This window comes from Staurois parvus, unplaced genomic scaffold (genome assembly GCF_062004578.1).
Source record: "Staurois parvus isolate SC_StPar_1 unplaced genomic scaffold, SC_StPar_1.0 ptg000530l, whole genome shotgun sequence".
Taxonomy (NCBI): Eukaryota; Metazoa; Chordata; class Amphibia; order Anura; family Ranidae; genus Staurois; species Staurois parvus.
The window spans coordinates 12,918,165-12,932,213 of record NW_028318326.1 but is presented as its reverse complement, the minus strand read 5'-3'; the positions used below and the strand labels follow the sequence as shown (position 1 = coordinate 12,932,213).

The following is a 14,049-nucleotide window of genomic DNA, read 5'->3' as shown; positions in this document are numbered from 1 at the left end:
TGAAATAGCTTTTTCTGATTCCACGGCATAATGTGAGCTTCTCAGATTGTGCATTAAATGCTGCAACAAGTCACAGTATTGCCTCATTTCCTAGCTGGAAGACAGCCAGCATCATCCTGCGCTTTACTCCCCTGTCTTACTATTCTTGGCTCTCACCTTTCATTCATTGGGTTTCAGTCTTGAACTGGAGGCATGGCATTACATGAGGGCATTACTTTAGGGCAGTCTGCCTAGGAACTCCTACTCCTCCAAACTGACATCCCCATCAAAGTATTTTGATATTTACATTGCTCGTCTCAAGAGCCAGGCCACTACTTACATCAAGGCTGTGAGGACTCTATGGATGTACTGATATGCTATGTACAGCACCCTGCCGGTCTCCTCTACCAGCCTTGATCAGTCTGCAATTCATATGGAAGCACAGAGACCCAGTGATGACATCAATGGGTCTGTAATAAGGTATGTAATAAATATGCAAATGTTTTAAGAAAATTTAAATAGCATGTTGATGAAATTTATCAGATTTTTGTTATTCAGCCCACAGGTTGTTTGACCAACTTTAGTCTGCATATAATGTGATCACACAACTGGGAAACAGAGTAGCAGTACTGATTCCTGTGTGCATTTTGTCAGACTAGGCGGTTGCAGTGACTTGGAATGCATCTGCACATGATCATCTGTAATTATAAACTAGACATAGAAACAATGTTTTTAAAACATTAACATGTAGTAAGATAATGTATAGTCTTCTTTTTTTCTATACAGAATCACCTGAAGGTGATGTTGCCATGGAAATAGCTGCATCAGAACAGCAGGTTTCTGAACCATCGTATGATTGTGTTATATGTGGACAGAGTGGCCCATCTACAGAGGACCGTCCCATTGGCCTAGTGGTGTTGTTGCAAGCAACATCTGGTAAGTTTTCTGTTACATTGCAATACATTTAGCAGATTATTCAGTGCTATATTTTCTTTTTTCTTTTTTTTTTTTTGTGGGCACAAAATCTTTCATGTAAATATATTGTTCAATAGCAATACAATTATAAACCCAGTTTGTGTGCACCAAAATGTCTTTGCAACCCTAGACATTACCTTGTAAATGTAGCAGTGACATCATCATTGTGCTGTGCATAGCCTATGCAGGGGCTAAGGATGTGAGAGAAGCCCAGCAGGTTCCGCCCAGTACAGGCTGGCTGCAGAAATCTACAGGAAGGGCAGAGACAAGACCATTCATCTATCACAAGGATACAGAGCAGAAGTGACTGGTCTTTATTACAGGAAGCTCATGCACAGAGGCAGAGGTTTTACACAGGATTATTGTGCATGTGGAAGAAACATACAAAGAAATACACAAAGCACACCAAGATTCAAGTAAGGATACACATGTCTCTTGTATTAAATTTATCCCAGAGTTGAGTTTTTTTTTCTTTTTATACATTATCCAGTTCCTGATATGATACTGGATGACTGAGGTTTTTAAAATCAAAAATGAATCTCAAGTCTTCTGACTACCTGAAAAACTTAAGAGGGTGAGGCCACCAACAGGAGAATGTTTGAAGGACTGATCTTGCTAGGTTTACTCATCCAGACCATAGTCTTAATGAAGGTATGGTCACAGTTAGAGCTGCTCATGCCTCCTAAGAAGGGAAGAAAAGCAATGAGGGTGTGGGGGTGAGACAGGATTTTAAAATGTTTTAGCTTCTAATCACTTGTTAGAGGAGCAGCAATCTTTTGTTTTGGGCTGCCATGATACTGAATAAAATAATTTTTGTTATTATACAGGATTTATATAGCACCAACAGTTTGCTCAGCGCTTTACAATATATTGGGAGACAATACAGCAACAATACAGTTCAATACAAGAGGGTTAGGAGGGCCCTGCTCCTTGTGCTCCTTGTCTTAAAGCTAAAGTTAAAAGGGTAACCCTGGTGGCCAATCAGAATTACCCAAGCTCCCAGTCTTTACTGTGGTTGATTATGTGAATGGGTAGCAGGTCTAGGGCCATCACCTGACAGTGTCATGGTTTCTTGACCACTGCTAGGTTTTATTTTAAAAGAAGATTTGTGATTTATGAACCCATACAGTGACTGAAATCTATTTCAATTTCATTTGAGCCATTTCTTTTCAGAGTGCCTTGTTAAATTCTCAGTTAGGCGTGTGTGTGTGTGTGTGTGTGTGTGTGTGTGTGTGTGTGTGTGTGTGTGTGCGTGCGTGCGTGCGTGCGTGCGTGCGTGCGTGCGTGCGTGCGTGTGCGTGCGCGCGTGCTACCAGAATTCTGAACTTCACTGGTGTTCTTTTGTCAAGGAACAAGTCAAGAGGAAAAAGTTCCACCATTATTTTAGGAAGGGGATTTAAGAAGCTGTTTAGTTAAACTTAAAGCTGAATGCCAAGATAAGAAAATAAATACAAGAGGCATGTGTATTCCTGCTTGAGTCATGGAGAGCTTTGTGTATTTCTTTTAGATCTGTGCAGTAATCCAGGGTGAAAATTCTTTTGTGCTGGTGTTTCCTGTAATAAAGCCTGGTCACTCTCTCCTTGTGCATGGTTGACTGGTCTTTCCTCCACTTCCTCCTGTAGTTTTCTGCAGGCAGTCTGTAGTGGGTGGAGCTTTCTGGTTCACTCCCACAGCTCTACTCTCTGCACAGCCTATGTGCAGCACAGTGATGTCATCGCTACTTTATTAAGGTAATACCTGGGTTTTTAGAGGCATCTGCTGCATATAAAGTGGCTATACAGTCATGGCCGAAATTGTTGGCACCCTTGATATTTCTCCAGGAAATCATGTATTTCTCACGAAACGTATTGCATTAACACATGTTTTGCTATACACATGTTTATTCCCTTTGTGTGTATTGGGACAAAACAAAAAAAGGGAGGAAAGAAAGCAAATTCGACATAATGTCACACAAACCTCCAAAAATGGGCTGGACAAAAGTATTGGCACCCTTTCACAACTGCGGATAAATAAGAATGTTACAAGCATGTGATGCTCCTGTAAACTCACCTGGGGCAAGTAACAGGTGTGGGCAATATAGAAATCACACCTGAAAGCAGATAAAAAGGAGAGACGTTCACTTAACCTTTGCATTGTGTGTCTGTCTGTGCCACACTAAGCATGGACAACAGAAAGAGGAGACGAGAACTGTCTGAGGACCTGAGAACCAAAATTGTGGCAAAATATCAACAATCTCAAGGTTACAAGTCCATCTCCAGAGAACTAGATTTGCCTTTGTCCACAGTGCGCAACATTATCAAGAAGTTTGCAACCCATGGCACTGTAGCTAATCTCCCTGGTCGTGGACGGATGAGGAAAATTGATGAAAGATTGCAACGCAGAATAGTCCGGATGGTGGATAAGCAGCCCCAAACATGTTCCAAAGACATTCAAGCTGTCCTGCAGGCTCAGGGAGCATCAGTGTCAGCGCGAACTATCCGTCGACATTTAAATGAAATGAAACGCTATGGCAGGAGACCCAGGAGGACCCCACTGCTGACACAGAGACATAAAAAAGCAAGACTACAGTTTGCCAAAATGTACTTGAGTAAGCCAAAAGCCTTCTGGGAAAACGTCTTGTGGACAGATGAGACCAAGATAGAGCTTTTCGGTAAAGCACATCATTCTACTGTTTACCGAAAACGGAATGAGGCCTACAAAGAACAAAACACAGTACCTACGGTAAAATATGGTGGAGGTTCAATGATGTTTTGGGGTTGTTTTGCTGCCTCTGGCACTGGGTGCCTTGACTGTGTGCAAGGCATCATGAAATCTGAGGATTACCAAAGGATTTTGGGTCGCACTGTAGGGCCCAGTGTCAGAAAGCTGGGTTTGCGTCCAAGATCCTGGGTCTTCCAGCAGGACAATGACCCCAAACATACGTCAAAAAGCACTCAGAAATGGATGGCAAAGAAGCGCTGGAGAGTTCTGAAGTGGCCAGCAATGAGCCCAGATCTAAATCCCATTGAACACCTGTGGAGAGATCTTAAAATTGCTGTTGGGAAAAGGTGTCCTTCCAATAAGAGAGACCTGGAGCTGTTTGCAAAGGAAGAGTGGTCCAAAATTCCGGGTGAGAGGTGTCAGAAGCTTATTGATGGTTATAGGAAGCGACTGATTTCAGTTATGTTTTCCAAAGGGTGTGCAACCAAATATTAAGTTAAGGGTGCCAATACTTTTGTCCAGCCCATTTTTGGGGTTTTGTGTGACATTATGTCATATTTGCTTTTCTGCCTCTGTTTTATATTTGTTCCAATACATACAAAGGGAATAAACATGTGTATAGCAAAACATGTGTTAATGCAATACCTTTTTTGTGTGAAATACTTGATTTTCAGGAAAAATATCAAGGGTGCCAACAATTTCGGCCATGACTGTATATCTTGTGGCTATTGAAGTTTATACTTTAATGATAGTATTTCTGCCCGAATTCCAGCTTTGAACTTCAACCATATTAGCAATCTGCTCAGGTTCTTCTTTAAATATAAGAACTGTTGTACCTAGCAAAGGACCTGTAGTTTCATGCAAGCATTTTTGTAACCAAGGCAACACTGACACAATATAGCCAAGTCTGGTACCACTCCTGAAGTTGCAGGACAGCTTGGACACACCCTAGCTTGTCAGTTGACTGTGAAGAAGCTGCACACTGATAAGGTTATTCCTTTGCAAACTTTGTTCACTTCCTCTCTGCATATTCACTGTCATCACACATGCACTAGAGCATCCTTCCTCTTGCAGTCTGACTGTTTCTGTATAAGGGCTTGCAGTAGATTGAGTACCCAGGCGTTTACAGTAGTTTCCTTTAGAAAATCGAAACGGTTTATTTCTGAGGAAGAAAATTTTCACAAAGTGACTGACAAGGCTGCAAGCCCACATCCAAGGTTTGGTAAAGTGTGCTTAATCGGACTATGAGGGATCTTAGGAAATTGTCTAAAATATAAATTGATATGTGGATTCATGAGTTGGACTTTGACTTAAACTGGCCATAGACGGTTTGAATCACTGCTGGTTCGGACCGGCCAAAATTCGAACCATGTATGGGCAGGCTAAATGTACCCAAGTTGGTCGATTGAGCAACTTTGGTACAACCAGCCTGTTGGATTTTACATGCAATTATTGCTAGTGGCTATTATTGCAGCTAGCAGTAATCACAGTGTTCAGCTGACAAGGATGGCTCACCTGCTGGGAGAACACAATGGCTCCATAGGAGGGATTACCATAGTTGCAGGAAGGAGAATCACTCCATCTCTGGTCGACTTTAATTGCACTGTTTCTCAGGTACCATAGACAGTTCAGTGAATGTTTTCACTTGTTGCCTGGAGCATCTCTTTAATTATTTTATATTTTTGTCATATGTTTAAAGTTTTGGGACATCGTCGTAAAGTGTCTGAGCCAAAGAAGCTTCCAACAAGTGAAGAGGAGCAGATATATCAGGAGGGAACATGCTCTGCCGTACATGATGTCCGCCTTACAGTGTTACAGCGGCATTTTAAAGATGTAAGCAGTAAATAGTCTTGTTACAGTTGTGAGGAGTTGTGAGTTATGTCTTTACCATAAACAGCAGAGCCAATCACCAAGCTTATAATTTTGTAACCTACCTTAAACCAGCATGAACAAATAAGGTTTGTTTTTATTTAGATTTTTCAATTGAATTGCTTTCTATGTATCTAGAAACGTGTCTCCCAAGTGAAACGTTTAATATGAATTTAAAAATGAGCACTAAAGCTTTGCGAGCTGTAAGTGATTATACAGCTTTTGAGCTTTGCTGCAGTCCTCATACAAATTTATTGTATATATATTTCTTGAATTGTTGGTGAAGCTGTAACTGTTTTACCATTATTGTACTTTGCAATTATTCCAAAATGTTTAGAACAGTTTTGATGGTTGTAGCTAGGATTGAGCTCAGATGTGTTTGTGTCATTGTACCCATCTGAACTATCCTGCCAGGAAGCTGTCATTGTACAGAGCTAATCATAATCAGCCTAGGCATTCCCAGCCCCACAGTCACTTGTATAGAAGGGGCATGTATATGTGCAGCTGTGTGTCGGGGAATGCCTTGGTCGCTCATGTATGGCTCCGTACAGTGATGGCTCAGGAGGGTGCAAACTAGGGCTCGAAAATGCCGAACTGATCCTCCTTATAGCCTTAATAAAGATGGCCTTGCGAACTGTAAAAACAGGTTCATTAACTTTTACTTTGAGCTGTTTTGACTTTTTCCCCGCAAGTCCAAATGGCAGAATCCTTGCTTGTATTAGGCAGTGGGATTGGTAGTGTGTCAATGGTGGTACATTGAAGAAAATGTCCTTTTAACAGAGACAGCACTGGTCTTTCCAGAGGGCTTCAAAACGCCAACAGCAGCAGAATAATATGCAGTTGCTTGGGCTTTAAATCTGGGTCACCAGTTTTGCATTTGCCCCAGCCTTGCAGGCAGAGTTACTCAAAAACCAAGTTCACTTGGTCTCATCACTCCAGAGTACAGAGTCCCAGTAGTCCTCTTCTTTTTCAGCATGGGCAGGCTTTTTTGTACATGGGCTTTAGGAGAGGCTTCTTTCATGGATGACACCCTTGCATGCCATTCTTCTGCAAGATATGCTGTATTGTGTCATGGTAAACAATCACCCCAGTTTGGCTATTTACTTCTTTAGCGAATGGCAGTGAACTTGCATGGCGATTTTCTTCAACCCTTATCAGAAGGTGCTCCTGTCGAGGTGTTAAGTTCCATGGACAGCCTGGACGTCTCTGTGAGATGGTTGCAGTACCATCTTTTTGAACTTCATCTTGCATCACTTTTGCTACAGTATTCTGACTGATAAGTGAAGCTTTGCTGATCTTCTTGTAGCCTGCACCTTTCTTGTGTAAAGAAAATATATTTTATTCTCAGGCCTTGTGACATTACTCTTCCATGTGGTGCAATTGCTGACAGCATGAAATGGGAAAGGGTTTTCTTTAAGTAACAACCTTTTTATAATCATCTGTCTGCTGGACACCTGTTTAATGAATAATTATTCTCACCTGTAGTTGAATTCTCATTAGGATTTTAGATTTGCTCCTAAGACTTTCATTGGGGTGTAATCCTTTTTGCAACATGGTCTTGAATGAAAGTTAACAAATCTTGTTTGCAATCAATGGCTTGCTTTTCTGGGAGTATTTTGTAGTATAGTGTCCCATAGAAAATGTTGATTTGGAAAGTAAAGGTTTTCTGACAAATCTGATGGGGTGTACTCAATTATGCTGAACACTGAAGCTCATAAAAGGGCATATAGAGAGATATATAGATAGAGATATGAGGGGCAGTCTTATCAGAGAATAGGTTCAGGAACTCCTCCCCAGTCAACTCCCTGCCCCCATCAAACTCCCAATCCAGCTGTTCCTTGTGGAACAGAAGTAGAGCAATGTCAAATACTGGGTGGGGTCAAGGTTTAGAAGTGTGTTTTGCATACGATGCAAGGTTCAGGAATGAGTAACACACATAGTATAGGACTCGCTGTGTAAGTTATCTCAGAATGGCACTATAGTTTATGCTGTGCGAGTTTGGAGCGCATTGCAAACTTGCACAGGACCCCCCCTTTTTTTTTTCTTTTTCATTATCTGATCAAATTTGCGCCACTGAACATTCTTCATAGAAAACAACGTTTTTTCAGATGCCATGCGAATCTATGCTTTTCGGGTTGCGATTTGATTCACATCAGTGTGAACCAGGACTAAGGCTGCATTCACACCTAGGCAATTTGGGATTGCCACAGAATCGCTGTGATTATGCGTGTGATTAAAAAACATATTACAATTCCAAAGCGCAGGTTCAGGTGCCATTAATTTCAACCGCACCTAAAACTCAGTGCTATTGTTGCTTGGCAGTTGGGACAAATTGCACCCTGTGAACCTTGTCACCCAAAAAGGAGCCGGAGCTTCTTTTGGGTGACAAGCTTCATGCAATGTAATTTGGTTCATGATAAATTTGCAGCAAAATCGCACCATGTTTTAGGTGCCATTGAAAATAATTGCTCATGAACCTGTGTGTTGCAAATGCAGTGTGTTTTTGCAGAGATTCTGTCGCGATCCCAAAACTCCCAGGTATGAATGGAGACTCACAGAGCAGACACCAGAGCTTTTTGCCGTACGATTGTACTGAGCACTTCTGTGGTGCCTCATTTACTAAGAGAGCCTGACACTCTCCTTTCCTGACTATCACCAAATCAGTGCTAATCACACTGCAAGGTCTCTCCCCTTCCTGCTAGTCTCTGTGTGCGGTGCTGGAGACATGCAGGGATGTGAAGAGGAGGTAAACGGTGCAATGATAACTTCTTTAAATACGGTTTGGGGTAATATATATAGATTTTTTTGTTTAAAACATGACAAGTAGAATGGGACCCCGATTTAGTCTCTTGGACATTTAGTTTTTAGTTTTTAATTTCCACACCCCTGCACTTTCCAAGTCTCCTTTCCAAAAGTAACCAATAGGTCACAAACACCTTCTTATCGAATAGAATAGCAGGGTACGCAACCATATCGATAGGCGGAGTAGTGCCCTGATTACAAAGAAGAACAGAGAAAACCGATAACCACAAAAAAAAAAAAAAAAGGAAGGAAAGCGAAGAACATCATAAAGGGGAAAGAAGGAAACCCAGGGAGAGAGGGGCAATGGAGAGCTTCAGTGCGATCAGCCCCCGCATAGCCCAAGCCATTAGAGCTCAATGTGAATGTAGTTGGCCCAAGGACTCCACACCATCAGGAATAATAGTAGGAAATATTAATTTAAGGTGTTTTACATTTCCAGACTAAATAGAAATGGAAAAATAAATTCAAATATATTCAAACACTGTACATTCCCTTTGTGCTATCATAGTTTCCTTTTAATCTGTGTGTGATTTTTATACCTGTCTGGAGTGAACATGCGGCATGAAAGGCAGTTTGCTATTTTCACCCATCTGTTTCATTTCAAGCCGTCTCTCACTTCAGCCTTTGTACTGCCATCCATCATGTGTTGAACATACCTAGAGGTGAGCAGAGATTTATGGGCTCGATATTCGGAACAATTAGTCTGTGAATCACTAGAAACAGATTTTTGCCACAACAACTGGCATGAAAACTGTCAGTACTCTGCAGATTTGTGTAAGTAAGTGAAGCAAGAAGAGTATTTAATACATGCCAGTAATTAAAAGGACCTCAGATTTGTTCACCGCTCAGAATTCATTGCTGTTCTGTGAATATACCTTCTCATTACTTTTATAGAACAGTGTCTGATTACGAATCTCATTTTAGTACATTTGTATAAGGGGCCATTACAGAACTGTTATGAATCCATAGATTGATTGGTCCATTTCTTCAATCCTAAAGAAGCCCATTTCATGGAGATTGTTTTTGTTTTTTAACCACCTTCTGCCCGCCCTGATGATCAGTGTGGCCCCAGAAGTGCCACCTGTCAGTGCCAGTGCCCATCAGTGCCACATGCCAGTGCCCATCAGTGCCACATCAATGCCACATATCAGTGCACATCAATGCCACATATCAGTGCCCATCTGAGCTGCCTTTCAATGTCACCCATCAGTGCCAGTCAGTGCTACCTATCAATACCAATCAGTGCCACCTGTCAGTGCCGCCTATCAGTGTCATGTGTCAGTGCTGCCTTTCAGTGCCCATCAGTGATGCCTGTCAATGCCCATCAGTGCAACCTACCAGTGCCTCCTCATCCGTGCCCATCAGTGCCACCTATCAGTGTCCATCAGTGCCCATCACTGCAGCCTCATTAGCGTACATCCGTGAAGGAGAAAAATCACTTATTTACAAAATTGTATAACAGAAACTAAGAAAAAACTTTTTTTTCCAAAATTTTCAGTGGTTTTTGGTTTTAAGAAAAAATAAAAATCCCAGAGGTGATTAATTACCACCAAAAGAAAGCTCTATCTGTCTCAAAAAAATGATAAAAATTTCATATGGGTACAGTGTTGCATGACCGCGCAATTGTCATTCAAAGTGTGAGCGCTGAAAGCTGGAAATTGGCCTGGGCAGGAAGGGGGTGTAAGTGCCCTGTAGGCTAGTGGTTAAAGGAGATCTACAGTCACAGCATACCCTTCCATTTTCTAACATCAGCATTGTAATAGCAATGCAAGCAGTAGTTATTGATAATCCAGTATAGTATAATGGTCAGTGTGCTGCCTGTGCTGGCCATCTCTTTCCACAACCTCCTGGATTCTCGCTTTGCAGCTTCTTCTCTGCTGTTTACCTTCTATTTCTAAAGACTATATATCCCATGGTACCTTGCTGCCTGCAAGCAGTGATTCCTGTACTGGCTCCACCTTCTCCAACTCTTCCTCTCAACACCTCTGTAGTTCACAAGGCAGGCTCTGTGAAATGTGTGACACAGCAGTGCCTGCTCACAGATCTTAGTAATTATGTGTCACAGAATTAAAGGAAATGTGTGGAGATCTTTACAAAGTAAGCTTATAAATTTCAATATCATTCAGATTAATAAAAGTAGACTAGAAATAATTGAAGTTTAACAGGGAAATGTGTGCAAGATTTTACAGTTTGACCATAGACTTTAAAATGTGTAGCACAAATTTAGGTACCTTAGATTGTACGCCCCTTGAGGGTTAGGGACTGATGTGATTGTACAATATATATGTAAAGCGCCACGTAAATTGACAGCCCTATATAAGTACCTGAAATAAATAAATAATAGGGCAGGGATGCTCAACCTTTTGAAGAGTGAGGGCCAATTAAGTGATTTGTTAACCACTCTGGCCACAATGAAAGGAAATTATTCAGAATTTAAAATTTTCTATTTTAAATAGCATAATGAACATTTTCCTGCAGTTGCTAAATGCAGGAGAAAGGGAGAGGAAGAGAATCCGGCTTTTAGCAGTTGCAGGAATAAAATAGAGAGGATCAGTTCCTGTATATGCCAACCCTCCTCTCCAAGTATAAAACAGAATGTGACAGGGAGGCCGCAGGTGCCTCCTGGAGCAGGGGTCGTGATCGACCTTTGATGCTACACCAGTGGATGGGGGGGTGGTTTTAGTAAAAACTCATTTCAGCCAGGTGTTTTACTGCCCCAAACCACAAATGTAAACAAGCCCTTACTGTCCTGAGTCCCCCTATAAATCTGCTTTCACACTGATGCACTGCAGCTTTCCTACAGGTTAGCTGTGCTTTGCCATAGACTTCTATATTATATATTTTCAGAAAGCACACCAAACCCACAGGATATAATAGAAGTCTATGGCTCAGTGTATCTAATCCACAGTAAAGCCACATATGCACTGTGCTACACCCGTGGATCAGTAAAAGCAGCCTAATATCCCTTTTTTGTAAAGTACTAGTATGTTCATTGCAAGACTGTGATGGTTTCATAAACTGACCTTTTTTCTCTTTCAGCTTCTGCAGGCATGGTTAGGCTGCTAGAAAGATCCCAGGCAACGTGCACTTCGTATCACTCCTGGTGTGGTGTGTTTTTTAATAAGATGTACATTAGTAGTGCACTGTGTTCTGGTGTGATATCAACCCATTCAAATGAATGGGCTGCAAAATCGCACCGCAAGGGATCTCAGTGTGAACCGGCCCTTATTGCAGACAGTATGGTTCCTCTGAGAAAAAATTTTTTCATTTTTTAATTACAATTTTTCTAATTTAGACTAAAGTTCCGCTTCAAAATCCACTTTGTAAAGTTGTCCATACCATTTGCATGCTTTCATTTAAACAGAAAACGCTGTGTTCTTGGAATGTTCTGGTCTCGTATATAAATAAACTATTTTAGTTTATCTTTTTTCCCGGAAGGTGACAACAGCTAAGTATTAGTCAGCCCTGCAGTAGCTTGAGGCTTTTAATAGTTGAGTTTACCCTCTGCTGTCAAAAGAAATTGATTGTTTGTGCTTCAGATGTATTCTTTTGTATGTGACAAATGGAATTGCTGGAGTGTGATTAACGTACCTAAAATTTCTTGTGAATTGGTTTGGCCAAGTATTGATTGTTCAGGTTTCTGAACTGAGCAGATAGATGTGCAGTGATGGCTGACCATAGGTCAAACTTTGGGTGCTTTTACACATCCGCTTTACTGTGTGAGCAGTGAACATACAGCCCTATAAATAGCGGTTTTACAGACAGAATGTTTTAAAAGTAGATATTCTCAGTTCCTCCTAATTAACAGACAAAGGAGCCAGTGCTTACAATATTTCTTTTTTAATGCTATTACACATCCTAAACTATCTTTCTCATTATTGGACACTGGTGGGTGTGAAAAGGATTTGCTTAGTGGTTAGCACTTCTGCCTTCCAGCACTGAGATCCTCGGTCAGGTTCCCAGTCAGGACACTGTATTGAGTTTGTGTCTGAATGGGTTTCCTTCCAAACTCCAAAAACATGCTGGTAGGTTCATTGGCTCCTGTCTAAAATTGACCCTAATATGATATTATCCTGAGCACATCTAAGCAGACTGCCTTACCATCTGCCCCAACAGCAGATGAAGCACTCTGGGTCCTCAGGGAGGAAAGTGCTATAGAAATAATAGTATAGTTTTTGACTTGGACTTTATGAATCAGAAGCGCTTAAAGTGTTACTAAACCCACAACCGTAAAATCAGTCTGTATATGCAGTAAAGCATGCTTGTTATACTCGCTGTAATCCTCTGCATTGTGTAAAAACTGTTTGATCCTGACTTCTCTGATCCTCCCCTTCTTCCAGTGTCCCCCTCTTATCTCCTGATATGACATAATGTGTGGAGTCATTCTGCACATGCTCAGTTTGGTGTGTATTGCTAGAGAAGTTTTTTTTTTCTTGGGAAGGTGCATCAGCACAAGGCCAATCCGTGCTGTCCAGACAGAGGTCAGGCGTCCACCTCAGAACCAACCTTTCTTGACATACTTCACCACTCCTGGCTTCCTCACAAGAATAGGGGGAAGTCTTTGACCTGTGGATTTAAAAAAGAAATTGAGGTTATTTGCAAAACACACTGATGTGATTGTGTTGGCATTGGTTGAAAATATAAACTGGGATTCCCCATCAAAGTAGAAATCAGTGACATGCAGTTCCTCATAACAAGAAAATAAACCTGGTATCTCTGGCCTTCCCAATATAGGCTGGTGAAAACACCTTTCTACATTATATTGTCAAAAGTATTGGGACGCCTGCCTTTACATGCAAATTAACCTTAATGGCATCCCAGTCTTAGTCCGTAGGGTTCAATATTGAGTTGGCCCGCCCTTTGCAGCTATAACAGTTTCCGCTCTTCTGTAAAGGCAGTCCACAATGTTTAGGAGTGTGTCTATGGGAATGTTTGACCATTCTTCCAGAAGCGCATTTGTGAGGTCAGGCACTGATGTTGGACGAGAAGGCCTGGCTCACAGTATCTGCTCTAATTCACCCCAAAGGTGTTCTATCAGGTTGAGGTCAGGACTCTGTGCAGGCCAGTCAGGTTCCTCTACCCCAAACTCTGTCATCCATGTCTTTATGGACCTTGCTTTGTGCACTGGTGCACAGTCATATTTGAACAGGAAGGGGCAATCCCCAAACTGTTCCCACAAAGTTGGGAGCATGAGATTGTCCAAAATGTCTTGGTATGCTGACTCCTTTAAGAGTTCCCTTCACTGAAACTAAGGGGCCAAGCCCAGCCCCTGAAAACCAACCCCACACCATAATCCCCCCTCCACCAAACTTTACACTTGGTACAATGCAGTCAGGCAAGCACCGTTCTCCTGGCAACCACCAAACCCAGACATGTCCATCGGATTACAAGCCACAGAAGCATGATTCGTCACTCCAGAGAACACGTCTCCACTGCTCTAGAGTCCAATGGTGGTCTGCTTTACACCTCTGCATCTGATGCTTTGTATTGCTCTTGGTAATGTAAGGCTTGAATGCAGCTGCTCAGCCATGGAAACCCATTCCATGAAGCTCACTATGCACTGTTGTTGTGATATTCTGAAGGCCACACGAAGTTTGGAGCTCTATAGCTATTGACTCAGACAACCGACAGCTGGTGACTTCTGCGCACTGTGCGCTTCAGCATGTGCTGACCCCGCTCTGTCATTTTACGTGGCCTACCACTTCGTGGCTGAGTTGCTAATGT

At 41.8% G+C, this 14,049-nt stretch overlaps 1 protein-coding gene across 4 annotated transcripts in view; it reads left to right on the top strand.

The window, feature by feature from the left end:
- The window catches only part of LOC149451646 (E3 ubiquitin-protein ligase UBR3-like), a 207,428-nt gene that overhangs the window by 98,523 nt on the left and 94,856 nt on the right, over nucleotides 1–14,049 (top strand). For all 4 annotated transcript variants that reach the window (XM_089690539.1, XM_089690541.1, XM_089690540.1 and 1 more), the window contains 2 exons: nucleotides 766–915; nucleotides 5,354–5,487. In XM_089690539.1, coding sequence (XP_089546665.1) covers nucleotides 766–915; nucleotides 5,354–5,487 — 284 coding nt within the window. The remainder of the gene's footprint in view (nucleotides 1–765; nucleotides 916–5,353; nucleotides 5,488–14,049) is intronic.